The 25389-nt window shown below is 39.1% G+C and overlaps 2 protein-coding genes across 13 annotated transcripts in view; one reads left to right on the top strand and one right to left on the bottom strand.

The window, feature by feature from the left end:
- SKP2 (S-phase kinase associated protein 2) overlaps positions 1-4822 on the bottom strand; it is a 39222-nt gene extending 34400 nt beyond the window's left edge. For 2 of the 4 annotated variants that reach the window (XM_055555173.1, XM_055555172.1), the window contains exons 1-2: positions 4640-4822; positions 3874-4145 (exon numbers count right to left, since the gene is read on the bottom strand). In XM_055555173.1, the coding sequence (XP_055411148.1) occupies positions 3874-4145; positions 4640-4683 (316 nt within the window). In that variant the 5' untranslated portion in view covers positions 4684-4822. Of the gene's footprint in view, positions 1-3873; positions 4146-4559 lie in introns of all 4 variants that reach the window. The other 2 variants (XM_055555175.1, XM_055555174.1) reach the window with 2 other exon arrangements.
- A 34-nt stretch (positions 4823-4856) lies between these two features.
- LMBRD2 (LMBR1 domain containing 2) overlaps positions 4857-25389 on the top strand; it is a 49006-nt gene continuing 28473 nt past the window's right edge. For 2 of the 9 annotated variants that reach the window (XM_055555162.1, XM_055555170.1), the window contains exons 1-6: positions 5029-5355; positions 18509-18738; positions 18988-19085; positions 20314-20409; positions 23128-23295; positions 24196-24406. In XM_055555162.1, coding sequence (XP_055411137.1) covers positions 18565-18738; positions 18988-19085; positions 20314-20409; positions 23128-23295; positions 24196-24406 — 747 coding nt within the window. In that variant the 5' untranslated portion in view covers positions 5029-5355; positions 18509-18564. Of the gene's footprint in view, positions 4993-5028; positions 5356-15567; positions 15673-17338; positions 17408-18508; positions 18739-18987; positions 19086-20313; positions 20410-23127; positions 23296-24195; positions 24407-25389 lie in introns of those variants that run through there. The other 7 variants (XM_055555164.1, XM_055555163.1, XM_055555166.1 and 4 more) reach the window with 7 other exon arrangements.

The following is a 25389-nucleotide window of genomic DNA, read 5'->3' on the forward strand; positions in this document are numbered from 1 at the left end:
TTTGCCTAGAGATACTGAAAAAGCAGATTCCCAGGCTCCAGGCAGGACTTCTGGGATGAGAATCCCTGGAATTTTGTACTTTGAACACGTTCCCTTGAGGATATCAGCAGACTCTAAACTTTGGAGTCTCTCGTCTGAAAACCACTAAGGGGCCTGGAATTTCAAGCAGTTTAACAGCCATGGGAAAGCTGATCAACAAATTAGTTTGACAGGATTTCCACAGCTATCTTCTGTTTGGGAGGTCGGAGTGGGGGTTGTGGGTGAGCAGGAGAAGACAGGGGACCGGGGCAGGCATTTAATAACCATGAATAAAATGCAGTTGTTGTCTTTCTGTTCATTACTGACCTCATCACCAGGCCATTTCCTCCCAACTCCTTCCACAGACTCACCCCAAAGGCTACTCAGACCTGTCCTGGTACTGGTTGGCCACAAAGTTTCCATCTTCCAAACTGAACAGATGAAGAGGATTTAGTCACCAGATGTGAGCCTGGCTTGGGGCCGGCAGAAAAAAGAGACTGTCGAGTGAAGAACCAAGAAAAACTCACACAGCCCAGGGCCACTGTCATCAGATTGCTATGGAAAGCAGGTGTGGTCCGTTCCAGCCTAATCCTGCAGAGCTCTCAGCCACCTGTCCTGACAACTGCAGACAAAACTCACTACAATGACGATCCAGCGCCACCAGGGGCCCAGGCTCCTGATGGCCCACTGGGAATGCTCTACACCAGCTGTTCCTCACCCTGCAAGCCCCCAGCCCCCCATACCAATTTACCAATCACTATGGTGGGTAATTCCACGCACGCGCACAGCATACCAGTGGTTTCCCTCCCTGCCTCTCTCTGAGGTCACAACAAACAGAAAAGTCATGATTTTTTTTTTTTCTCTCACTTCCCATAAATACATTTGAAGTCATTTTTAACAATCTTGATGCAGTGACTGAATCCTTTCCAGGTCCTTCTCTCTCTTCCAGAGCCTCTGCTTTGCTGAAGGGCAGAAGGAAGCGTGCCCACGTGCGGTGAGGATCACCATGCGAAGCTTCGGGTCATTTTTGTACAAGCGGCTCCCTCCCTCTGGCCTCCTACAGCACTTGCTGCCTGAGCCACTCAGCAGCTGCTAGTGTATGAGCTGCCATCTTTTGCTGGGAGCTTCTCTTACCGTGTATCCTCTTCTCTCAACTTGAACTGCAATTTCCTAGAGACAGCAGCCATGCCTGAATCTTCCATCTTGTTTCCTTCGTGCCTTGCTTTAAAAACATCATCTGTATTTCTGTCTGTGTGTGTGAATGTGGAAGGACATATAGGACACACAGCAATCACACTCCACGTCAGATGCTATCAGCACTGGACAAAGTTGTCAAAAGCCGCTCATCTTAGCAGGAAGCGTCTTTCACCACATTTGGTTGGTCAAGCACCAAATTGCTCCTGCTGCATTCCTGACACTAAAAATAGCAGGGACATTCAATTTTGAAGAAAAAAGATCTACACGAACAGGGCCAGACTAACAGGATTAAGGACAAAAGATAAGGTGAAGTAGCCTCTCCGCTAGCTATCTTTTGTCCACCAAATTAACTGGGTTTACTTACTGTTATACGCAGGGAGCATGCTAGCAGCTTTACATGTATTCTTTCATTTAATCTTACAGTACCCCATGACACTGGCATTACTATCCCATTGCACAAAGAAACTAAGGAACAGAGAGCTCAAATAGCTTCCCAAGGTTGGTAAACAGCAGGATTTGGATTCAAAGCCATATCTGTCTGACTTCACCACAATCCTTACTGCCTTTCTGATTAATCCAATACCTAATATAGATCCCCAGACCATAATTTGGAAGTTCTCTTTTCTGAAGAAAGGGTCAAAAGCCAAAAAATCTTTTTTTTTTAAATTTTGTTCAAGCAAGCAAGCGATCAACCAACCATTCTCAAAGAAAGCCAGATGGGGGAATTCAGGAATATACTTAATTTACCCTGGCTCTGCAAGACTTCATCTTTATTTCTCGGCTGTCTCTTCTTCTCCATCATGACCCACGCAATTTCAATTTAGAGTATGATCACTTCTACAACTTCAAAACCTTTCTCTGTCCACTCGCACGTCAAAATCTATCCAGAAGCTGCTTAACACCATTCCCACACTTCTCAACAAGTCTATAAGCTTTTATCCTCAAGCCCTCAAAGTTTAGTCTCAAGACACCAGTGTATCCTTTTCAAAGGTTACACAGCAACTCTGCTCAACTGCACCTCTAGCCCAATTCTCACTATTCTCCCCTTTGTTCCACTCTTGGAAGATGGCTTCCTTGCTGTTCCTTGAACAAACACAACATTCCCCTGCTCCAGGGCCTTTGCACTAGCCGCTCCTTCTGCTTGGGGCTCTTTTCTCCAAGATATTTGCATGGCACATTCCTTCATCTCCTTTATGCCTTTGCTTACAGCTCACTGTCCAAGTGAGGCTTCCTCAATACCCTGCAAACCAGCTTCCCATCCCAGGACCTCTTGTCCCTCTTGGCTTGTTCTGTTTTTGTTTTTAACCACAGCACTTATTCTAACATACTACACACCAGATTTGTGCATACTGCATCCTCTTTCTAGAAGAGAAGCTCCATGAGGGTACAAATGCTTTTGTTGTGCTCACTGCTATATCCCCAGTACTTAGATCAATGCCTAGCACACACAATGTGCTCAGCAAATATTTGCTGAATTAATGTTTTACATGGCTTGCCAGTAAGAAAAACTGATAACCTCAGGTCAACGCGCAATGTTTACCCTATGGTTCTGAGTATTCCTGGAGCTCTGATCCACCCGTGGGAGGCAGTTTTACATCAGCTTGAGAAGCCTGGAAACAGCTATTTAGAGGGGAATGACCTGGTGGAGTTCTACATTTCAATCAGTCCACTCTAGCTCTGGAGGATGGATCTCGGGAGGATAAGGCTCTGAATTATGAGTCCATTCCTAAATATGAGAAATATTTAGGAGAAAAGAGAGAAAGATTCAATGATTGTTTGGATATTGGGGGGATGGTGGGAATCTGACTGACCTTTAGGTTATGGGGTTGGGGAAACTGAACAGATAACACAGTGAGTGATGGAGACAGCATAAAGAAGAATTCCTCTTGGGAATGGATCTGGAAGGATGAGTCTCTTCCCCTTAGTTCAACATTCACTTCAGCAGTCCTTTGACAAATAACTAAAGTGATTACGGTAAAAGGCTCAACCGCAGCTACAGAGCAGCCAAATATAAACAAAAAGATCTATGGATCATTGCTTTGTTTCTATTTGTCAGAGGTATTGAGCTGGCCTTTAACCAGGCAGAGTCCCTCCTAAAGAAAAAGGAAGAATGTCTTTTCACACGTTACAAGTCAGTTCTGTCTCTGAAGACACACATACCACCATTTCTGTAAGCACAACCAGTTGTCTGGTTTCTTTGGAAAATAACTTAAGAATTGGGCAATTTTAAAAGGACCCTATCTGGTTTCCCTGGTGGCTCAGAGGTAAAGAATCTGCCTGCCAACGCAGCAGTCACCGGTTCTATATCCCTGATCTGGGAAGAGATCCCGTACGCAGCAGAGCAACTGAGCCCCAAGCGCCACAGTAATTGAGGCTGTGTTCTATAGCCTGGAACCCGCAACTGCTGAGTCCACGTGCTCCAACTACCGAAGGCCCTGCGTCCTAGAGCCCACGCTCCCCCAGTGAGAAGTCACTGCAACTAGAGAAAAGCCCGGGCAACAAGGAAGACCCAGCACGGACAAAAATAAATAAATAAATTTAAATAACAATTTCTTTAAAAGGGCCCCACCCCATGCTGAATACCCCAAAACAAAGGTTTACCGACGAAATAGTTTGATCCACCATTCACTGGGCTTGTATTTTACCCTCATACCTTACCTGGAAAGTTCTCTCGGTTTAGCTTAGGTCTGCGGACAATCACAAAGTCCTTGTCATTCCCTTTGCTTTTCAGCCGTTTTCGTGGGGGGCTCTGTGGGTGGCCCAGGTTTGAAAGCAGTTCCTGGGGGATGTTCTCACTGTCCACCTCCTCCTTCTCCAGGGCGGAGACCCCCATGCCTGAAAGCAGTTCAGAAGTCTTGCTAGAATCCCATCCCCATGTGAAACTGGTGGTAACGTTGCTACTCTGGTCGGGTATCTCCTGGAGGTGTTTCCTGCAGAAACGCACAATAGCCCCACGTTCCTTTCAAAAACACGCCCGTAAATAATTCCCAGACAGGCCTAAAGGAAGCTGCAAGCTATGCACCGCAGAAAGCTTTCACAGCAGTTAACTGAACTGCATTTTTACGTGCCGGCGGCGAGTTCCCAAGAATAAAAGAGAAAATAACCGAATACATCGAAAAGGCTTTTCGATTTCCAATCATGCAGAAGGCCTCAAGAATTTCTTAAAAGTGGAGGGAACATACAAGGAAAGAGGCAGGGCAATCACACACTGATTGAAAACAGCAGCAGGAAAGCTCAATAAGGGAAGACAAATAACATCCACGCTGACCACCGCACTAAAGCATCCACCCATCCACATTTTCCCAAAGAGGCGAAGCAACCATTCACATTACAGCATTACTAACAATATTAACAAGTAGCAAAACACGCGGCCTAAAAGAATTAAGACGGTCCATTCATGTTCTGTCTCCTGCAATCGGTTTACCTGTGCATGGCGTCCACAGGTTCGGGAGTTTTAAATGCGTGCATTAATTGCAGAGGTGCCCGCCTCCCGGATTCCCGCTTTGGCGCGCGGCGCCGCACTGCGTGCGGCCCCGGCTCGCTGCAGCGAAACCCGCGAACTCTATCAACGTTCCATCCCAGCAGCGCGCGCAGAATTCTCCAGCCAGCCGGCTCTCCTCCGCTGCCGTCGTCTGCGGCCCCGCTGCCTGCTGGGAATTGTAGTTTCTGCACAGCCTGGTAGTCCGGCTGCCTCGCCACTACTTCCTTTCCTTGCAGCTTTGCCGCCTTCGAGATACCCACAACCCCGCGCGGCTGCGGGACCGGACGACCCACAGGGTAGGCGGGGAAGCGGAAGTGGGTGGTGCTCCGGCTGACTGGGGAAATGTCAGCTGCTTGACTGGAGTCGGGGTTTCCTTTCTCTGGAGCCCCCGACCTTTTGGTGACTGCCACCGCTGTCGCCAAGGAGTGTGGGTCCCAAACCCTGTAAGGCTGTGGCGGCCGCGGGGTTTCCAGGCCCTTCTGGACGCTGTCCGGCGAGATCGGACGGTGAGCCCGAGGAGGAGAGCGTGAGGCACTTTGAGGTGTGGGGCCGAGCGCGGACAGAGAGAGAGAGGGGCCCCGGAGACCCCGAGAGGCCGCCGTCGCGGGGCCTACGTCCAAGGCAGCTGAGTGGAGGCCGTGGCACGCCCTGCCGGCCAGGTGAGAGGCTGCGGCCGTGGGCGTCACACCTGCTCCCCTCTCTGCCTGGAGCTGTGTACTCCACCTGGGTGAGGGCGGCCCAAAGGACTAGGTCTGTGGACAGGATCCTTTCCTTACGTGTAAAATAGGCACCACGGCAACGACGCTCGTTTCACGGTCGCCGTCAAATCAGAGGCTCGTGAGAGCGTTTTGTAAACGAAAGCGCGGTTCAAACGTGCGGCAGAGGTTTAATTTTAGGGGAGCAGGAGATTCTGGTGAGTGCCAGGGGAAAGCTCAGCATCCCCCGGCAGCCTTGAGAAGTCCCATAAATGCTAGCATGAGAACAAATAAGGTGACTATTGTTTGCAAAAGGCTTTCCGTGCCACGCTAGCGGCCACCAGGAAAGCCATTCGATTACTGTCTCAAAAAAAAAAAAAAAAAAAATTCTGTTTGCCTCACGTCCTAAAAGCCAGCTGCTTGCTTTTAGACTATATCCACGGAGAAGAGTTTGGAGATGGTTAGAGAGAGTGCCATTTTCTGGGTAGGATGACCGTGCGAAATCCATTGTGCAAATGTTCTATAACTGTGACCCTGGGAAAACAGTGAAAGAGAGAAGGAGAATGACTTCCAACCCTAATAAAAATGGAGAGGATTTATAAAGTTCAGAAATAAGCACCCAGAGTCATCACAAAAGTACTAGAATATCACTTAAGCATGCTGTGTGGCATACCTTCTTATTTATTTAAAAAAAAATTCAATTTACACTGGATTTAAACCTCCTTCGCTTGTATATCAGCTTGTTTCAGGCTTGAAATGGAACCACCTCTTGACAGAGGAGGGCGTTCGTGATCCTTTAGTAGTTTATTCTTGAAACTAGGTAAAACTGATGTAAAGAATGGATCTGTTCACTGATTGATTCTAGTTGAAACTAGATAAAGAATGCTGAGCTGAATGTTCACAATTCATTAAGCTCATGTTATATGGAAAATATTTTAAAATGCAGTGTTGTGACGTTTTTTACATAAAGTTATCTTTATGATATTTTGGCTAAGGAAAAAGCAGTAGCCTGCTTGAAGTCTACATCCTTTCTCTTAAAATTGCAATTCAGAGGAAATATTTAGTCTTCTTCAGGAAAGTGAACAAGACAGAGGGAGCTTATAAACTAATGGAGGAAAAGGAATAAACAAAAAAAAAATTGTAATGCCATGATCAGAGTAAAGTTTTGAAATATAATTGGAAGAGGGCACTTCAGATAGAGGTCTTATAAAGTGTTAGTCGCTCAGTCCTGTCTGACTCTGCGACCCCATGGACAGTAGCCCTCCAGACTCCTCTGTCCATGGGGATTCTCCAGGCAAGAGTACTGGAATGGGTAGCCATTTCCTTCTTCAGGGGATCATCCCGATGCAGGGATCGAACCAGGTCTCCTGCATTGCAGGCGGATTCTTACTGTCTGAGCCATCAGGGAAGCCCAATAATTGGAAGAGGGCACATAGAGCTCTTATAATGAAGGTCTAATAGGATGATTCTAAATTTAAAAATGAGAAATATCCTTGTGCTAGGATTTAGCCTGAGAGCTAGGAAACATTTCCAGTTTTCAGACTATTTGAAATATCTGAATTAGTGGAAACAAGGACCTTTATAGGGCTTCAGAGAGAGCCTGTCAACGTGGAAAATCAAAGTGTTCAAATTCTAGAATAGAAATGGCTCTAATAGTTTGCCCTGGTAGCAGAAATATTTTAGCTTATGAAAATGGAATCATTTCTGCATTCCTTCTAATCATGGCTTTTTCTCTTACTATATTAAGTAAAAGTTTAACTTGGTAAATTGGTTCTTTAATATAAGGAATTGTGTCTATTGAAGGTTTGAGATTATTAGCTACATAGAGTTTCCTGTCTGGTCTTTCCAAGAACTGCATTGTGATTGCTACTGATGTGGATTATTTTGTTTTCCTGATTAAGTTTTTGTATTTAATACACTCAGTACACCCCAAGTCCCATTTTAGTGAGAGAAGTATACCATATTTCTAGAATTACTAGATCAGTATCTAGGACAAATCAATTACATTTTAAATATATCTGCAAATGTCATTAGAGTGAGTAATTTCTAATACTCTTTGGAAGTTTCAGGTAGAGTACAAAGTGACTTTGTAAATTGGAAAGGTGTTTCTCATACATGGGACAAGAGCATAGTTACAAGATGGTCAACATTAGGGCATAGAACTAGCTTATGTGTACATATTTATATATACATATATATTCAGTATTCAGTAGTATATTATTGGGGGTTCCCTGATGGCTCAGATGGCAAAGAATCTGCCTGCAATGTGGGAGACCTGGGTTTGGTTCCTGGGTAGGGAAGATCCCCTGGAGGAGGGCATGGCAACCCACTCCAGTATTCTTGCCTGGAGAATCCCTATGGACAGAGGAGCCTGGCAGGCTATAGTCCATTGGGTACCAAAGAGTTGGACACGGCTGAGAGACTAAGCACAGCAGAGCACAGTATGTTATTGTTTTTGAAAATCAAATGTGACAAAGGAGATTCTATTAAATAGAAGTGTGCTGTGCTTTTTCCTTAGTTCCATAATGGCATGAAGTAAATCTTAAGATTCCTTTAGTTTTTTTATGTTATTTAGCTTAGGTGAACAAAAGACTAACAACAGTTACATAGCAAGAAGTTTCTATCTGCTCCTCAAAATTCAAAAGATTCTTTTTCCTTTGGTTAATTTTAAAGTAGATCTTTTAGTTCTTTGCAGTTTAATGTTCTCTACAATGGGCAGGTTGGGGCAAGAACAGGGTTCTTTCCCAATTCTGTTTTGCTCTGTGCTTTATTTTTTACTTTCATCTTATAGATTACAGTTATGTTTTATCCCTAAATTATGGCAGACTTACCTGCAAAGTTAAACAGGTAGATTCTGTGTTAAACATGACTTTATTAGCACTCTATCTTGATATATCTAAAAGAATAACAGGAGAGTGTGTCTACTTTGTTCACGGAAATGAAATTAACAAATGAAAGCTGAGCAAAAGGAATGACTTAAACAGTCTAAGTTGCATTAAAAAAAAGTATGTCTGGAATGGATTAAAGACTCCAGTATCCGGTATCCTAATTGTGAGCCTGGCTCTATAGTCAGGATGCCTGTGTTTGAATCCCACTTCTTACACTCTCTTGTGCCATTTTCTCTGTTAAATGGGGATACTAATAATCCTTTCTTACTGGATTGTAAAGTCTAATTCAATAAAGCATGTTAAGTGCTAGCAAAGTGCTTGCAATCTATTTAATAGTAAACTCAATATTAGCTACTCCTTTTTTAAAAAATTATTTTACTACTAGGAAATAGTCTATGGACTATTTTCTAATTACTGAAGTGAATCTTATAATCTCTTTACTGAAAATCTTTAAGAATTCATTACAATGGATCCAGTTGTTTTCTTCTTACCTACTTAATGATTGCTGCCTCACCTTGCCAAGGGTGAAACAGTTTGAATATGTCCATTTTTCTTCAAAAGGGCTTGCTACACTTTGGAATTCAGTTCACCTGGTTGGTTTGCCAACTTGGCTCATTTATTAAAAATGGCTTCAAAAGATATTATGCCTTTTTTGCATTTTTAGAGTGGGAGTTAACATTATCTTGTGGTATTCTATCTATATCCCAAGCTGAATTGTCCTTATACCTGAAATAGTTTAATGTGGAATTAATGATTATCTTTCAAAGATTTAAATTTTGACTGGTGGTATTGTTGACTTTCATTACTCACATCTGGTTCTGTTCTAATTCTTTTGATTTTTCATTGTTTGGATCTTGAGTTGTCTCCTAGTTCTTAGGCACATATCTGAGTAAAGATACATATTTAATTTAACAAAGCCTATGTGATGAATCATTAGGTCTAGTTGAAAATTTTTTATTCACTTTCAGAGTCAGGTTTTGACAAAATATCTGTGTTCTATTGTTCAGTTGATACTAATCTTTCCTTCCTATCTCTCCCACCTGCCTTTTGGAAAATATTTGGGATGGGATGTTTCAGATTCCAAAATGATCTTAACCTCTAAATTTTCTACTTAAAGTGTGTTTAGTCTGAAAAATTATTATCAGCCATAAAGTACTCAGGAAATAGTACTCCAAGTCAGTAACATAAATAGTACTCAGTCCTGACCAATTCTTTTCCACCCATGGACTGCAGCATATCAGGCTTCCCTGTCTTTCACCATCTCCTGGAGCTTGCTCAAACTCATGTCCTTTGAGTCAGTGATGCCATCCAACTGTCTCATCCTCTGTTGTCCCCTTCTCTTGCCTTCAGTCTTTCCCAGCATCAGGGTCTTTTCCAGTGAGTCGGCTCTTTGCATCAGGTGGCCAAAGTATTGGCGCTTCAGCATGAGTCCTTCCAATGAATATTCAGGGTTGATTTCCTTTAGGATTGGCTGGTTGGATCTCTTTGCAGTTCAAGGGACTCCAGGAGTCTTCTCCAGCCCCGTAGTTCAAAAACATCAGTTCTTCGGCACTCAGCTTTCTTTATGGTCTAACTCTCACATAGTGTTTTGATGATTGGTAAAATACTGAATTGAAACTTTATGAGCTGGTCTTTTCAAAGGTAGACTGTGCCTGCTTATCAGGTACTAAAATTTGAGTGAATGGATTGGCATTTTGATTTTTGAGTAAAACCTACTTTTGCTACTGTGGTGTTAATGTCCACTTACGATATTAATAGCTTTATGTCTCCTTTTCCTTTCTAATCACGTGAAACTAAATTTTGATTTGCCTCTAAATTTTAGTGTTTTTTTTTTCTTCTTAGCCTAAACACACTGTTTAAATAAACAGTAGTATTTCAGAAGGACCATTGTTGTTGTCAAAGAAATATTTGCCCTTTTGTCCCTATTGTGTTTTTGCATAGCTACACCTCATTGCAGTTCAGCTGCTGCTGCTGCTCCTAAGTCGCTTCAGTCGTGTCTGACTCTGTGCGACCCCATAGACGGCAGCCCACCAGGCTCCCCAATCCCTGGGATTCTCCAGGCAAGAACACTGGAGTGGGTTGCCATTTCCTTCTCCAATGCATGAAAGTGAAAAGTGAAAGTGAAGTTGCTCAGTCGTGCCCGACTCTTAGCGACCCCATGGACTATAGCCTACCAGGCTCCTCCATCCATGGGATTTTCCGGGTAAGAGTACTGGAGTGGGGTGCCATTGCAGTTCAGCATATGATTCATTTTGATTCACCTCCATTTTGATAATTTGCCTAGAAAAATGGATGATATTGGTGTGTCAAGTGCTCCTCTTGACATGGCTTTGAGGTGTGTTCTGACTCTTCACAAGGGACAGAACACGATAGATAGATGAAAGGGTGTTTGGTCAACTTGTTCACCCAGAGAGGTAATCTTACTTTGTCAGGCAAGGAGAGCAATTTCTGTGAGCATGAAGCTCGTGTTTTGTTTTATAGGAATAAATGTGATACAAACTGTCGTAACAACAGAGAATGAGAAGCAAAAGGCCTTTGGTATCCACTCATTGGTTTTTTGGGGGGCAGGGGGGCTGAGGTGGGAGACCATTTAGGGTAGAGCTATGCTTTGAGACCATTGAGGCAACTAGTTATCTTCTAGAAGCACAAGGCATGAAGGAGGTGGAGATTAGCAACTGGCATTTGTTGAAGACCTACTATGGAACTCTTATTTGGTGTTTTATAATTCATTTGATCATCATAGCAATGTGTGTGAGGTGATCATATGTTCTCATTTAACAGCAAAAATGCCTAAAATTACACAATTATTAGAGTTGGGATTTGGAATCCAGGTTTCCCATGATATATAATAAAACATTTGTGTCTTAAAATAGTTCTAATTCTAGGTACTAAACAACACCACAGCAAAAATTTTCATTGTCTAGTTGCTGTGTTTTGCTTTTGTATCACTACACTGATTTTTAATTGTATTAAAAGTACAGAAATGCATGTTTATTTGTTTAAATTAAAAGCACACACATACAAAAGAAAGCACAAGGAAAATAGAAGAAAGTAGAAGTCATCTCTTCACCACTTTGTGACAGCTGCTGTTAGTATTTTGATGTATATTTGTCCATGCATATATGTGTGTTTCTTTTGTATACTCCCTCAGATCCCACTTAACATCTCTAACGTGTCCCTCTGGATCTCATCTTTCTTCTAGACTGAAGGAATCTGGTGGGCTTCTTTCATCATTGTCTTTCTGTTAGGTGGTCCTTGACTCTGTCACAGATTCCTGCTCCCATAGGTCATGGCTAGGTCAGCAATATTAGTGATGTATGAAACCCTTTGTCAAAAAGATAATGGACAACAATGAGACTGGTGGATATTCTTAAGACTTCCTGAATTATTTGGTACAAATATTTAAGTTGTTTCTATGTTTCTAATGTTTAAATAATGTTGCTATGAAAAATAATATTGTAGATAAATTTTTACCTCATTTTGTTTTTTCTCTAAGTTATTTGAAGAAGAGTTGCTAGGATAAAGGCTATGTACCTTTTTTAAGATCTTTGATCAGATCAGATCAGATCAGTCGCTCAGTTGTGTCCGACTCTCTGTGACCCTGTGAATCGCAGCATGCCAGGCCTCCCTGTCCATCACCAACTCCCGGAGTTCACTCAGACTCACGTCCACCGAGTCAGTGATGCCATCCAGCCATCTCATCCTCTGTCGTCCCCTTCTCCTCCTGCCCCCAATCCTTCCCAGCATCAGAGTCTTTTCCAATGAGTCAACTCTTCGCATGAGGTGGCCAAAGTACTGGAGTTTCAGCTTTAGCATCATTCCTTCCAAAGAAATCCCAGGGCTCATCTCCTTCAGAATGGACTGGTTGGATCTCCCTGCAGTCCAAGGGACTCTCAAGAGTCTTCTCCAATACCACAGTTCAAAAGCATCAATTCTTCGGTGCTCAGCCTTCTTCACAGTCCAACTCTCACATCCATACATGACCACAGGAAAAAACATAACCTTGACCAGACAAACCTTTTTTGGCAAAGTAATGTCTCTGCTTTTCAATATGCTATCTAGGTTGGTCATAACTTTCCTTCCAAGGAGTAAGTATCTTTCAATTTCATGGCTGCAGTCACCATCTGTAATGATTTTGGAGCCCAGAAAAATAAAGTCTGACACTGTTTCCACTGTTTCCCCATCTATTTCCCATGAGGTGATGGGACCGGATGCCATGATCTTCGTTTTCTGAATGTTGAGCTTTAAGCCAACTTTTTCACTCTCCTCTTTCACCTTCATCAAGAGGCTTTCTACTTTCTCTTCACTTTCTGCCATAAGGGTGGTGTCATCTGCATATCTGAGGTTATTGATATTTCTCCCGGCAATCTTGATTCCAGCCTGTGTTTCTTCTAGTCCAGTGTTTCTCATGATGTACTCTGCATATAAGTTAAATAAACAGGGTGACAATATACAGCCTTGACGAACTCCTTTTCCTATTTGGAACCAGTCTGTTGTTCCATGTCCAGTTCTAACTGTTGCTTCCTGACCCGCATACAAATTTCTCAAGAGGCAGGTCAGGTGGTCTGGTATTCCCATCTCTTTCAGAATTTTCCACAGTTTATTGTGATCCACACAGTCAAAGGCTTTGGCATAGTCAATAAAGCAGAAATAGATGTTTTTCTGGAACTGTCTTGCTTTTTCCATGATCCAGCGGATGCTGGCAATTTGATCTCTGGTTCCTCTGCCTTTTCTAAAACCAGCTTGAACATCAGGAAGTTCACGGTTCACATATTACTGAAGCCTGGCTTGGAGAATTTTGAGCATTACTTTACTAGTGTGGGAGATGAGTGCAATTGTGCGGTAGTTTGAGCATTCTTTGGCATTGCCTTTTTTGGGATTGGAATGAAAACTGCCCTTTTCCAGTCCTGTGGCCACTGCTGAGTTTTCCAAATTTGCTGGCATATTGAGTGCAGCACTTTCACAGCATCATCTTTCAGGATTTGGAATAGCTCAACTGGAATTCCATCACCTCCACTAGCTTTGTTCGTAGTGATGCTTTCTAAGGCCCACTTGACTTCACATTCCAGGATGTCTGGCTCTAGGTCAGTGATCACACCATCGTGATTATCTGGGTCATGAAGATCTTTTTTGTACAGTTCTTCTGTGTATTCTTGCCATCTCTTATTAATATCTTCTGCTTCTGTTAGGTCCATACCATTTCTGTCCTTTATCGAGCTCATCTTTGCATGAAATATTCCTTTGGTATCTCTGATTTTCTTGAAGAGATCCCTAGTCTTTCCCATTCTGTTGTTTTCCCCTATTTCTTTGCATTGATCATTGAAGAAGGCTTTCTTATCTCTTCTTGCTATTTTTTGGAACTCTGCATTCAGATGTTTATATCTTTCCTTTTCTCCTTTGCTTTTCGCTTTTCTTCTTTTCACAGCTATTTGTAAGGCCTCCCCAGACAGCCATTTTGCTTTCTTGCATTTCTTTTCTATGGGAATGGTCTTGATCGCTGTCTCCTGTACAGTGTCACGAACCTCATTCCATAGTTCATCAGGCACTCTATCTATCAGATCTAGGCCCTTAAATCTATTTCTCACTTCCACTGTATAATCAAAAGGGATTTGATTTAGGTCATATCTGAATGGCCTAGTGGTTTTCCCTACTTTCTTCAATTTCAGTCTGAATTTGGCAATAAGGAGTTCATTGTCTGAGCCACAGTCAGCTCCTGGTCTTGTTTTTGCTGACTGTATAGAGCTTCTCCATCTTTGGCTGCAAAGAATATAATCAGTCTGATTTCGGTGTTGACCATCTGGTGATGTCCATGTATAGAGTCTTCTCTTGTGTTGTTGGAAGAGGGTGTTTGTTATGACCAGTGCATTTTCTTGGCAAAACCCTATTAGTCTTTGCCCTGCTTCATTCTGTATTCCAAGGCCAAATTTGCCTGTTACTCCAGGTGTTTCTTGACTTCCTACTTTTGCATTCCAGTCCCCTATAATGAAAAGGACATCTTTTTTGGGTGTTAGTTCTAAAAGGTCTTGTAGGTTACATACTGCCAAATTTCTGTCCTCCCTGGCAATGAGTTTTTTTAATATGCCAGACTTGAATTGTTCAATCTTTATTTTTATTAGATTTTAATTGACAATTATTTTATGAATTTAATATACAGGTAACTAAATAAGATGGAGAATAAAGTGCCTCCAGCTTTGAATAGAAAATTATTCATTTAAAACAACCAAAAGCAGGCTATAGGAATTCATAAGGAACCTTGGAAAGTACTATCATTCTGCACTGTAAAAAAAAAAAACAAAAAAAAACAGTTCCTCGCTTGAAGTTAGTTACAAGGTCAAACGTATGTACTTTTAAACTGTTATTTTCTCATCTCATATTAGGGTAACCCGCAAGTTTCATTTCTAGTTTCATGGGACCGCCCTCCCCAGGCATAACATTGTGTCAAAACAAGCCAACAAGTATTCAGTTTGAAGAGAAATAGATGGTGTGGTAAACAGAATAATAGAGCCACCAAGGGTATCTATGCCTTAATTCCTGGAACCAGTAAATATGGCTATTAATAGATTATTCAGGTGGGCCCAGTGAGGTCAGGTGAACCCTTAAATGCAAACCTTTCTCCCAGCTAAGGGCAGAAGAGAAAGTCAGCATTTTCAAGCCTGAGAAGGATTTGACAAGCCATTACTGGCTCTGAGGTATATAGGGCCGCATGCAAAGACTGGGAAAAAGCCTCTAGAATTAAGGGCAAATGCCACCAAGGAAATCAGGATCTCAGTCCCATAATCATAAAAACTGAATTTGCAGTTCAGTTGCTCAATCGTGTCCTACTCTTTGCGACCCCATGGACAGCAGCACACCAGGCCTCCCTGTCTATCACCAACTCCTGGAGTTTACTCAAACTCATATCCATTGAGTCGGTGATGCCATCCAACCGTCTTTACCAACAACCTAAGTGGAAGAACTGTACAAAAAATATCTTTACGACCCAGATAATCACAATGGTGTGATCACTGACCTAGGGCCAGACATCCTGGAATGTGAGGTCAAGTGGGCCTTAGAAAGCATCACTGTGAACAAAGCTAGTGGAGGTGATGGAACTCAAGTTGAGCTATTTCAAATCCTAAAACTGATGCTGTGAAAGTGCTGCACTCAATATGCCAGCAAATTTGGAAAACTCAGTAGTTTTCTCTTTATCGAGCTCATCTTTGCATGAAATATTCCTTTGGTATCTCTGATTTTCTTGAAGAGATCGCTAGTCTTTCCCATTCTATTGTTTTTGTCTGTTTCTTTGCAGGGTCACTGTGGAAGGCTTTCTTATGTCTTGTTACTCTTCTTTGGAACTCGGCATTCAGACCAGCAACAGCAGTAGGAGACACATACACTGAGTATGGGAAGAAATGTAACCAAATCATTTCTTTATTACTAGAATAAAGGATCCATAATCCTGCTTGTTCATCTATAACATTAAAAGTAGTATCAATGGCTGAAAAAAAAAAAAGAATAATTAGTAACTATCAGAAAGTTTGTAACTGATTGTGTTGTTTGCTTAAACTATTGTCTTACTACCTAATGATTATTAAGGTCTCCACGTATTTCATTGTTGTTCATTCATTCTTATTTTTATGCATATTATGTAAAAATACATGAATCTAGTTTTTCTGTTAATGTTATGGTAGTTTTCTAATGTTATTAAATAATCTTAAATATCATTTCTTATACTTCAGTAACATTCCATCATTTCATTCTGCTATGCTTTAGCATCTCCTTGCTTATCTCTGATATTCATTCTTTTTTTCTACGGTTGTCATACTCCTTGTGTTGAACAATTTCAGGCAAAATAAATATCTAAGTCAAACCATAAAAGGATTTTCATATGGTAATTATATTTAGTAAATTCACACTGAATAATTTTTTTCTTAAAAGAGCTGTATCTTAAAGATGGTAATGGTTTTCTTAAGCGTATTCTACATCTGGCTGTCACTTAACCTATTCTTGGCTTAAAAATAAGATTTGGCATACCGTAATGATACAAGATTTTCCTTTGATATTAAAATTTGAAATTTTGAGTGGTAGTTAGTAATGAGCAGAATTTTAAGCCTTTTGAGTTGTAATATTGTTGTATAGTTGCTAAGTCATGTTTGAGTCGTTTGTGACCCCCATGTACTGTAGCTTACCAGTCTCCTCTGTCCTTGGGAATTCACAAGCAAGAAGACTAGACCGGGTTGCCATTTCCTTCTCCAGGGGATCTTCCCAATCTAGGGGTTGAACCCACGTGGAAGATCCCCTGGAGAAGGCAAAGGCTACCCACTCCAGTATTCTGGCCTGGAGAATTCCATAGACTTATAGTCCATGGGGTCTCAAAGAGTCAGACATGACTGAGTGACTTTCACTTTACTCTTTACTCCTGCATTGGCAGGAAGATTCTTTACCACTGAGCCCTTGAGGGAAGCCCTCAGGGAAGCCCTTGAGTTGTAATAAATATATGTAAAATCAATTTTGGAGACAATAGTGGGTGTTATGTTACCTTTGAAGTCATCAGTAATAAAAAAAATAGTGTAGGTACTATAGTATACAGTAATGTTTTTTATTCATTTACTTATTCACTTGACAGATATTTTTTGAATAGCAACTATATGCTATAGACATGGAGTACAGTACTGAATAAAACAGTGAAGCCTCTGCTCTCATGGGGCTTCCCAGGTGACGCAGTGGTAAAGAATCTGCCTGCCAATACAAGAGATGCAAGAGACTTGGGTTTGATTCCTAGGTCAGGAAGATCCCCTGGAGTAGGAAATGGCTACCCACTCCAGTATTCTTGCCTGGAAAAATCCATGGACAGAGGAGGCTGGTGGGCTACAGTTCGGGGGGGATGCAAAGAGTTAAGACACAACTAAGCATGCCTGCCCTCTGCTCTCATGGAGAGATAGAGTGTGTGTGGTGGGGGTTTTTACAGGGAAACAATAAAGAACATACATTGTATCAGGTAGATAACTGCTTTGAAGTAAAATATAGAGGTAATGGAAATAGAGAATGACAAATCGGTTTCTATTTTAGATATTTAAGAATGAAAATATTGGTTGAAATCCACAGAGGGATGGAAGGAAACTACTTCAATAATATAAAGAAATAATAAAGTAAATAGTTTATTAAATATGATTTTCATTTGTGATATTCCAGATAAGGGTATTTCTTATATAAATTTAAATTTAGCCTGTAAAGTACTCAGACTTTCTTTATTCTTTTAATAACTAACTTTGGTTGGGAATATTTGTTAATTTGACATATTTTATTGATTCTACCTTATTTTATTTTGATGGATTGCATCATGATACTGATTCTCTATGTTAAGATGTTAATTTTTCCTTGGGACATTGCAGTTAGTCCATAGACAACCAGAAATGCCTGACATTGATTTTATAGAGGTGGAAAGCATGTATATTGTCTTCAGTTAGTAAAAGTAAAGTATTTTATAAGACTAGAGAAATATCAAATAAACAATTTTCTGATGTCTGTACCATCAACATTTAAAATTAAAATATTTTTAAATATATAACTTTATTCACTAATCATTGATAAATTTTTCTGCCTATAAAATAGGTGAAGTAACTTTAAAGACAATAAGATTTATATAGATAGATGGAAAAGATAAGTATATTTTGTGGCACAGGAGATGAAAGAGAATTTCAAGTCCTGAAATTTAGACAAGATTCATATGAAAGAAAAATACTGCTTCAAACAAAGGAAATGTTACTTTCAAATGGTCTCTCTCTTTCTGTTTCTCCCTCCCTCTCTTTTAGAAAATCTGAAGTAATGATTATGGATGACTTAGAAACCTTTATTTTACAAAATATCTAATTTCATAGGATCAGTAAATAGTGTATTTATATAAAATACTGTTAGGATTTATAATATTAAGGAACAACTCCAAGTGACACTGTATTTAAACTGTTCATATCTAGTATTCTTACTTTGTAATATTTTTGGAACTAGTGTGATTTTTGCTAAAATAATTTTTTTCCTAAAGATATAATTTATGCAAAATTTTCAACATATGCTTTAAAACACAGAAGTACTTGAGAATAGGGTTTATCCTTTTATTTTACTCAGAGTCAGGTGTAAAGCCTGACTGTTTTCTAAAGAATTTATTAGTACATGAATAAAAAATAATTGGGAAATTTCCAAGTGGTCATTTCATATGTTAACACTGCCTTATTTTTTTTCTTCTTGGCTTATAGAAATGATCCAGGCCTATATGTGATTTACTTTGGTGAATCAGAAGAAACATTGAATAATGAGTGGTGCAGCTCTGGGACTCGAGATTGTTTTTGTCTTTTTCCTGGCATTATTCCTACTTCATCGATATGGAGACTTTAAGAAGCAGCATAGACTTGTCATTGTTGGAACACTGCTAGCTTGGTATCTCTGCTTTCTGATTGTCTTTATACTCCCTCTGGATGTTAGTACGGTAAGAGGTGAAACTAATTTTCACAATTTAAAAGGCAGTTGTAATCAGACAGCATGTTTGAGATATGTTTTTAAGACAGCTCAGTTATGTAAAAGTTAACTTTAATCAAGTGTTATTATATGAATTTGATCACTAAAAGGCATAGCCAGGAAGGTAATTTTGGGTAAAGAGCTTGATACATCCCAATATCCCTAAAGTACTTGGTAACTTTTTGGTTTTCATTTTTAAACCGTGCCTTTATTGCTTTAGACAATATACAACCGGTGCAAACATGCTGCTGCAAACTCAAGCCCTCCTGAGGGTAGCAACATGACAGGATTGTATGCAACTGCTACCCCAGTCCCAAGGTACTTTCTTCCTTTTTTAAAAAAAATGTTGTAGGGGCAATTTGTTTAAAAATTGTCAGTTTTAGCATCTGGATTTTATATTTATAAGTTTATCCTCATTCTCTACTCACCTCCCTTCTTCATCCTTTGCTAATAGACTTTTTATTACCTGTATCCTATTTAAATTTTAACCTTGAATACATTTTAAATATTTATTGGCATTCAAGACCTCTCAGTAGATGCTAATAGAAACTTGGAGAAGACCTGATTTTTTTAGTGCCTTACTAAGAATAGATTTCCAAAAGCTGTTTTTCCTCTCAGCTGTTTTTCCTCTCCAGTAAAAAAAATGGGGTGTGCATTTTCTTGTTTTCCTAATCTACAAGGTTGTAATGAAGGAAGAGGAGGTTATTCTGTACATAGGATATTCCTTTGATATATGTGCATCTTTTAAAAAAAAAATTATGGTTTTAGACTGAGAATAAAGTTCAAATTATCAAAAGGTTATATTGAATTCATATCAAACTTCCCAGTAGAAAACTAATAAGTATTGGCTGTAGCTTTTACCAGTGCTTTAAGTAGTATTATATACTTTTTTATGCAGCTTTTATTTATTTATTTATAAATCAAAGTTACATAAGGGTGAATTTTAAATGTAGTAGTTATTCCCTTTTGAAACACCACTGTGGATTGTTAGAAGCCCTTGGACTAAAGAATAGCTTTACAATTTAGGAATGCTGACTATTGTGAAAGAATCTATAGTCAGATACACATGTTTTCAGAAAATTCAAACAATTATGTATAGATGCTAGCATCTGTCTGCATAGGACATATGCTATAGTGACTGATAAGTTAGGGTTCCAGTTTCTAGGACTTAATTACCTAATAACTTTTTTTTCTTGCCACCATAACCAACCCAATGAAGTGAGTGTATATTTTAAAGGTAATCATCTCAAGAGTTTGATTTCATAATACATTTACTTTTAAAGCTGTCACTTCATTAGTCTATTAATATATTATGTCCTCTTTTTATTCAAAGACTTAAAAAAAATTGAAAATTGAAACGCATTCCTCCTTAAAACAGTTTTGTTCCCTTTGTGTGTATTTTGACAGTTTTGAATTTTAATTTTCTATAAAATTTTACAAATTAGAATCCATAATTTAAAGCTGAATGTAAGTAAACTTTGCCAACAAATTAATTGTGCAATTCATTTAAGTAGCATTTGATTAATTGGCTTTAAATTGTTATTAGCCAACATCCGTGTTTCAAGCCATGGAGTTACATTCCTGATGGAATCATGCCAATTTTCTGGAGGGTAGTATATTGGACTTCACAATTTTTAACATGGTAAGTGGTGGTGAAGGATAAAATTTTCGATATTTTGGCTAAATTTTAAAAAGTGATTATTTTTTCAGTGAACTTTCATATTTTAAAACTTATTTATGTCATATTTTCCCTTATATATATATGCTTTCTCTCCTCATTCAGGTCTGTCTTATCTTAAAAGGAATGAAAAGAAATAAATAAACAAGAAATAGAAAACAGAGACAAAAAATTCTCCTTGTCACCATTTCCTTTTCGTTACTGCCTTCTTTCTGGACCTTCTTCAATTCAGTTTTCTTCAAATCCCATTATTATGTGAAACTGGTCTCTTGCTAAGGTCATCATTAACTCCTGGTTTTCTGTGTGCTTAGTGCAAACTTCTGAATTTCCTTTATGTGCTCCATTTCTGTGGCCCATTTTTTAAATGTTGGTATTCCCAAGGGTCCCATCTTTGGTCATCTTGTTATCTGACTCTCCCTGAATAACTGTAAATTATAGCCATGGTTTCATTAACCTGTGATGCATTCTAAATCTTTTTTTTTTTCCTACCCAATATAGCTTTGTCTTTCTGCTGTGCTCCAGACTCATTCATACTTTTTCCACTGCCTATTGAGCATTTTATAATAGATATAATACAAGTAAACTGGAGGTGGAGAACATGGCAAGAGAAAAATCACACAGCGAGTATAGCATGCCTGTAGCATGCACATTGAACTCGGCTAGTTCTTCAACATTGCCAAACTTTGACCCTTTGAGTTTCTCATCTATTTGCTCTTCATTCTCCACAACAAATCTTTCCAGTTCCTGCAAACCTCAGCAGTGATTGTGACTCTCTCTCTTACATCCTAGAAACAACCACCTTCTCTCCTTGCAGTGGACTTTACTTTCTGCCTTCGAGTGAAAAAGGAATCATCAGATGGCAGCTCTTTTCAGCTTTTCACCAACAAACCTATTTACCTATCCTTTCTTTCCTTCCCTGTAAGAATGTAAGAGTCATTCTTAAAGTTAATCCCTCTTCCTGAAATAATGGACCTATTTCCTTCAGCTCTTGTTAGAAAACTCAAGTCAGAACCCTTTCCAACTTTCTGTCTTCCCCTTGATGATCTACTCATCACTGCTGCGTTTTTTTAGAGAGACTTTTTAAAAAAGTATAAATTAGTACAGAAAATCCCACAGACTGTATTTAGTTTGACTTTTCTTCAAAGTGAATACACCCATATAATGAGCACTCAGATTGTGATATAGAACATTAATAATATCCCCAGAAGCTTCCCACATACCTCTCTCCCAGTCATTACGCTCCCCAAAGGTAACACATGATTCTGACTTCTGTTACCATAGATTAGTTTTGCCTGCTTTTTCAGCTTTATAAATATGGACTTATACAGTATGTACCTTTTTGCTTCTCTTTTTGCTTATATAATTTGGAAGAGTCTTCTGTGTTGTATGTCTCAGTATTCTCTTATTTTTTTTTTATTTCTGTAAAGGGTTCTACTTTTTGAATATACCATAGTTTATCCTACATAGCCACACTTCTAGAATTGTCTGCATTTTGTGTCTCCATTTGCTCACTGCTTATTCTTTCCACAACCCATTGAACCCTGTTTTCTGTTCTCTCTTCTCCACTTACACGTACAGGCTCTTAATTTATTGACCTCTTGGCGCCTTTGATTTTACTGCTTCCTCTCTCTACTTTCAAACACTTTCTTCTCCATGTACTTCTTTGTTGTCTTCCATAATTCTTGACTGTTCCCTCAGTCTCCTTTGTTGGCCTTTCCTTCTGTTTGTCTGTCTTTCATTTAAAAGTTGATATTTTTGAGGCGTCAGTCTCAGATCTTTCCTTCTCATTCATTCTATGTATATACACCCTTCCAGATCTCATCTACTGATGTTATTTCAGTACCATTGATATGGTGGTGACTCCAAATCTATCTGTATTTCTGTACTTCCTCCTGAATTCTGAAGCTGGATGGCCAACTACTTCCTGTGCAGCTCCTCTAGGATGTATCCAGGACACTTTCCCCTGACATTTGGGCTTTCCTGGTGGCTCAGTCAGTTGGTAAATAGTCTACCTGTGATGCAGGAGACCCGGATTCAATCCCTGGGTCGGGAAGATCCTCTGAAGAAGGAAATGGCAACCCACTCCAATATCTTTGCCTGGGAAAGCCCATGGACAGAGGAGCCTGGCGGGCTACAGTCCATGGCATTCCCAGAGTCAAACGGCTGAGGGACTAAACCTACCTATACTTCAAAATCAGTATACTGACAGCCACCCTTCTCTCCTGCTTCTTACCACACCACCTTACCCATTCTAAATAGTTACAGTTTTGTTCCATTTAAGCCCATTCTCCATGTTGAACCCTTATCAGTCCATAGAAAACAAAAGTTTGGTCGTGTCTCCCTTCAGTTAAAGAAAATTATTCCTCACTATTCTTTGGATGTAATCTAAATAATTCAAAAAAGCTTTAAAAGCCTTTTTCAGATTCCTTATAAGTCAAAGAGTACTGTTGTACTCTCTGTTGATCATTGTTTTTGCTCCCAGGAATATGCTTTTCTCTCCTCAGAATTTAATGTTAGAAAATATTCAGCCCTCTATTATAGTTTGGTTCAGTTTTATTACTCAAAATCATATTGATTCATGAGAAGAACCACACATTAAAATTGGGATTTAGGTGTTTCCAGTATTTTGAAATTATACAGACATGTCAAGTTTTTTTAATCATATTTTTTCTAATCATCCAGGATTCTGTTACCTTTCATGCAGTCATATGCAAGATCAGGAGGGTTTTCCATCACCGGGAAGATCAAAACTGCACTAATTGAGAATGCAATCTATTATGGCACGTATTTGCTGATTTTTGGAGCATTTTTAATTTATGTAGCTGTCAACCCACACTTGCACCTAGAATGGTAAGATAAACCATGTTCTTAACATTGTTTCTGTGTACATTTGCATTTTTTAAAATTAAATTTTATTTCATATGCAAGTAAACATTGCATTGGGAAACCTACCATGACATGTTTTATGGGTTTCCCCCAACAGAATATCATAATAATCCATATTACTGAGAAGGAAAATATGGAATAACATCTTTGAATATACATATTAGACAAGAAACTGATGTTTTATCAAAAGGCTATGTTAAAGTGTTAACTCTCATGATTTTTCCCTAGACTTTAAAATTTTGTGTATGACTAAATACCTAGATTTATTTTTAATTGTAAGTTATGAATATTTTCTTTTGTTCTGATTATATTATGAGGGCATATTTCTCTTTAACTTTAGATTTGTCATTCAAATAAAGTTGAAATCTGTGTTATACTTGTGCTGTGTTATGATATATGTGAAGAGTCATATCTGAAAAGTTTAGGAATAGAGTAGTAGTGATTATCCTTACTGTTGGATTCTTGAGGTTTGTGTGTGTCTGCTTCAAAACCAAATTTTTTCAGGCTTAAAATTCTGTTCAGTCTTCTCTTGGTTAATATTAAATAAGAAAGTGCCTAATGAAAAATGTATTTTCTTCAGGATATTTTTGCCATGAATTTTCCTAAGATTCTAATTTTAACTCTAATAGAAGCAGTGTTTGCTGTGTCTATTTCTGCAGTCACACTCTAACTTTTCATTACAACACAGATTGTCTACTATTACTAAAAGAGGAGCTGAGATTTGAAGGTTGAAACCTTTCATATAAAATTGGATCTATATCGTAGGGCAGTTGTTTTCTGAAAAACCCTTTAACACTAGTTTCATTTTACGTTTTTGTTAGAAAAATTTATCACAGCTATCTGCTTATGTTTTCTCTTTCTAAGGAACCAGCTTCAGACAATTGGGATAGCAGCTGCAAATACATGGGGTCTGTTTCTTCTTGTGTTGTTGTTGGGGTATGGCTTGGTAGAAATTCCTCGGTCATACTGGAATGGTGCAAAAAGAGGTTATCTACTCATGAAAACTTATTTTAAGGCAGCCAAATTGATGACAGAGAAAGCAGATGCAGAAGAGACTTTAGAAGATGTCATGGAGGTAAGCAAGTTTAAATCCTGGAGTCAACAGTCATCAAGTTTTATGTATCACTTTTTGTATACACTGTTGGTTTTGTTGTTGGTGGTGGTGTTAACAGGATACTGGTGGACTTTAGATTGAAAAACTGGTGATGTGTAATTCTAAAGAATTTCTCACCCATTCAGATGACTCATTGGCAGTTCAACTTCGTAAGATATCATCTCCATCTTCTAATTGACAAAGATGTAGGGTGAATGTATTTAACAGTGTAGGCTTATGCTTGTCCTGGGGTAACTTTTAATAGTTAAAAGTTGAGACTCAAAAAGTGGTCAAAGTTAGATGATAAGTTACATAGTTACCATGACATAGTGGAAATGAAAATTGCAATTAAAGGTTGGGCTTCTTCCTGAATGTTTGACCCAAAATAATCCCACCAAGTCTGGAAACCTCTTTAGAGAGCAATATTCATGGGAATTTGTATGTCTCAGTTTTGTTTCCTGTCTATAATCTTAATAAGGCACTTCATTTTGCTCACTTGTAATATGCATATAATTTGAACAAATCTCATAAAGTTGTTGAAAGTATAAATTTCAATAATATACATGCAAAATACGACAAAGTGCAAAATTTTGCTGTTTAGTAATTTAGTTGATTTTAAAAAAGAATGTAGTCACCTCAAATTTTGCTCTTCTATGAAAATATGCTATTCCAATAACGTTATTCTTCAGCTTAAAACTTTATGCTAAAGGCTTTCATTCATTTTAGAGTAGTCTTCAAGATATTGTAATGTGGCCAATCAAAAAATGATTTGACCCATGTTTAGTTTCAGCCTTATCTCAAGCCCCTAAAGTCTTCCTAACACTGGTCAATTTTGGTTCCTCAAACTTATTAATGGTGATGATAATAGCAAACATGTAGGCAAACAAATGTATAGACTTATAGACGTATTTGCCTATGCCTTTCCAAGCACTTTATATATATTAATACATTCAGTTCTCAAAACA

This window comes from Bubalus kerabau, chromosome 18 (assembly GCF_029407905.1).
Source record: "Bubalus kerabau isolate K-KA32 ecotype Philippines breed swamp buffalo chromosome 18, PCC_UOA_SB_1v2, whole genome shotgun sequence".
NCBI lineage: Eukaryota > Metazoa > Chordata > Mammalia > Artiodactyla > Bovidae > Bubalus > Bubalus kerabau.